Genomic DNA, 2,638 nt, shown 5'->3' on the forward strand with positions numbered 1-2,638 from the left:
CCATCACCTCCACTAGCTTTGTTCATAGTGATGCTTCCTAAGGCCCACTTGACTTCACATTCCAGGATGTCTGGGTCTAGGTGAATGATCACGCCATCATGATTATCTGGGTCATGAAGAACTTTTTTGTACTGTTCTTCTGTATGTTCTTGCCACCTTTTCTTAGTATCTTCTGTTTCTGTTAGATTCCTACCATTTCTGTCCATTATTGGTTTATTTATAGATCTGCAAAATATTCCTGAATAAGATAATATCTGAAATGTGAATAATATTTATGACATGGACCCTAAAACATAAGAGTGGAGGGATCCTAGTCAGAGAAAATAGAAGAAAAACAGTCATAGATTGCCAGATTTTAGGGTCAGTTTAGAGAATGTAGAGGGGCCCAGTGTAGCTGGATAAAAGCTTCTAATGAGAGGGAACTGAGGGGTAAAAGATGAAGAAACAAGAAAGAATCTACTATGAGTTTATTATTGCCAAATCTGGTGCAAAGCACCTAGTATGAGTTTCTTGTAGCCATACCCCAAGCAAAATTTAACAGATGGTGGCCCAATTAATATTTCATTTTATGAAGCATAATATTATCTCATTTCATAGGTATTCATTTTCAAAAACAATATAATTAGAACAAATTTCCAAGACAAAGGCATAAAACCAAAAAAATTGAGAAGTCACCCAGGTTTCCTTGACCACCTAGTCTCTTTGTAACTCCATAATTTCTTTCAATGTGATGACTTATGAAATTAGATAGTTATACCTAATTTTCTAATGCATGAGTGAGAAGGTTGGATTGTATTCCAAGGAAAATAGGTTCCTCAGGAATTATTGGGCAGGTCGGTCATACAATAAGAGATGAGTTTTAGAAGGACAATTCTTGCATTCCTTCAGTGCTCACACATGAAACTAGCTGGGTTCTTTAAAGTGCATATTTTAGTCTGAATCACAGTAGCATGCTTCATTGGCTAACCTAATGTCAGGCATGAGAGATGGACTATAAAGAAATCTGAGTGCCAAAAATTCATGCTTTCAAACTATGGTGTTGGAGAAGACTCTTGAGAGTCTCTTGGACATCAAGGAGCTCCAACCAGTCCATCCTAAAGAAAACAAGTCCTGAATATTCATTGGAAGGATTGATGATGAATCTGAAACTCCAAAACTTTGGCCACCTGATGAGAATAACTGACTCATTGGAAAAGACCCTCATGCTGGGAAAGATTGAAGGCAGGAAGAGAAGCGGACGGCAGAGGATGAGATGGTTGGATGGCATCATCGACTCAATGAACATGAGTTTGACTAAACTCCGGGAGCTGGTGATGGACAGGGAAGCCTGGTGTGCTGCAGTCCATGGGGTTGCAAAGAGTTGGACATGACTGAGCGACTGAACTGAATGCCTGAAGACATTTATTTCAATTCCTCAAAGAAATGGTATATGTTTTCTGCTAATACCTCAAAGGACACAGGTCCTAGAGACGAGACATGAATTCTAAATCATAATGAGTATCACCCTATTTACTTTAAACCTGAATGTGCCACTTTAGCCCATACCTTCCTCATGGCGATTTTCATCTCCATGTTTCTCAGGGTGTAGATGAGAGGGTTCAGCATGGGGGCAATCACAGTGTAAAACACAGAGATGTCCTTGTCCTTGTTCTTGCTCCCTGCAGGTAGAATGTAAGTATAGATACAGGGCACAAAGAATAAAACTACAACTGTTATGTGAGAACTACACGTTGAGAGAGATTTTTTTCGCCCTGCAGAAGAATGTATTCTAAGGTTATATAATATGACTATGTAAGAAGCTACTAGAACAAGAAATATGACAACCACCACCATTCCTGAATTTGCAATCACTAAGATACTCACAACATGAATATCTTTGCACACCAGTTTTAAAAGAGGCTTCACATCACATAGGTAGTGATCTATCTGATTAGGACCACAGAAAGGTAACTTGAGTACCATGAGAAGTAAAGCAATAGAATGCCAAAAACCTACAGCCCAGGACAGGACCATCAACATGTCACAACTCTGTCTGTTCAGGGGCTTGATGATGGCGATATAGTGATCAAAAGCCATGAACACCAAGATGAATATTTCCACACCTGCCAGCAAGTGGGCAGTGAAGATCTGGGTCATACAATTGTTATAGGAAATGTTTCTTCGTGCTGCAGCTAAGTCCGTGATTAGCCTGGGGATCACAGTGGAGGTGTAGCTGAAATCCATGAAGGAGAGGTGACAAAGGAAGTAGTACATCGGTTGTTGCATTAGATGGCTGCAGGTGATGGTGAGAAAGATGATGAAATTCCCCATTAAGACAGCCAGATAACAGAGCAGGAACAAGAAGAACAGTAACTCTATTTTCTTATTTCCCCACAACCCTATAAAAACAAATTCTGTGACATTGTTTTGGGTTTCCATGAAGTTGTGTAGAGTTTGGAGGACACAACAGAAATTCAGTTCATCTAAAACAATAAAGAACATAATACATCTTTAATTGCATATTTAAAGTTTTGGATTATTGTACATTGGGCAAAGATGTAGGGCACAGAAAATTTACTATAAGCAATCTATTATTTGATATTAAGAGCAGCATATTTTGAACAATATTTAATAAAATAATAATTATGTCTGGAACATA

The 2,638-nt window shown here is 38.6% G+C and overlaps 1 protein-coding gene across 1 annotated transcript; it reads right to left on the reverse strand.

Annotated features, from left to right (window-relative positions):
- Window positions 1-1,509: 1,509 nt before the first annotated feature.
- LOC104983157 (olfactory receptor 4P4-like) lies at window positions 1,510-2,418 on the reverse strand. Its single transcript, XM_010832626.1, has one exon. It carries the CDS (start codon window positions 2,416-2,418, stop codon window positions 1,510-1,512), a length of 909 nt encoding a protein of 302 aa, XP_010830928.1.
- Between the last annotated feature and the right edge of the window lie 220 nt (window positions 2,419-2,638).

This window comes from Bison bison, unplaced genomic scaffold (genome assembly GCF_000754665.1).
Source record: "Bison bison bison isolate TAMUID 2011002044 unplaced genomic scaffold, Bison_UMD1.0 scf7180017861828, whole genome shotgun sequence".
Lineage (NCBI taxonomy): Eukaryota > Metazoa > Chordata > Mammalia > Artiodactyla > Bovidae > Bison > Bison bison.

Bases quoted from the DNA above. Each gene is read 5' to 3' on its own strand.
- LOC104983157 (XM_010832626.1), bottom strand. From the start codon at position 2,418: ATGGAAACCCAAAACAATGTCACAGAATTTGTTTTTATAGGGTTGTGG.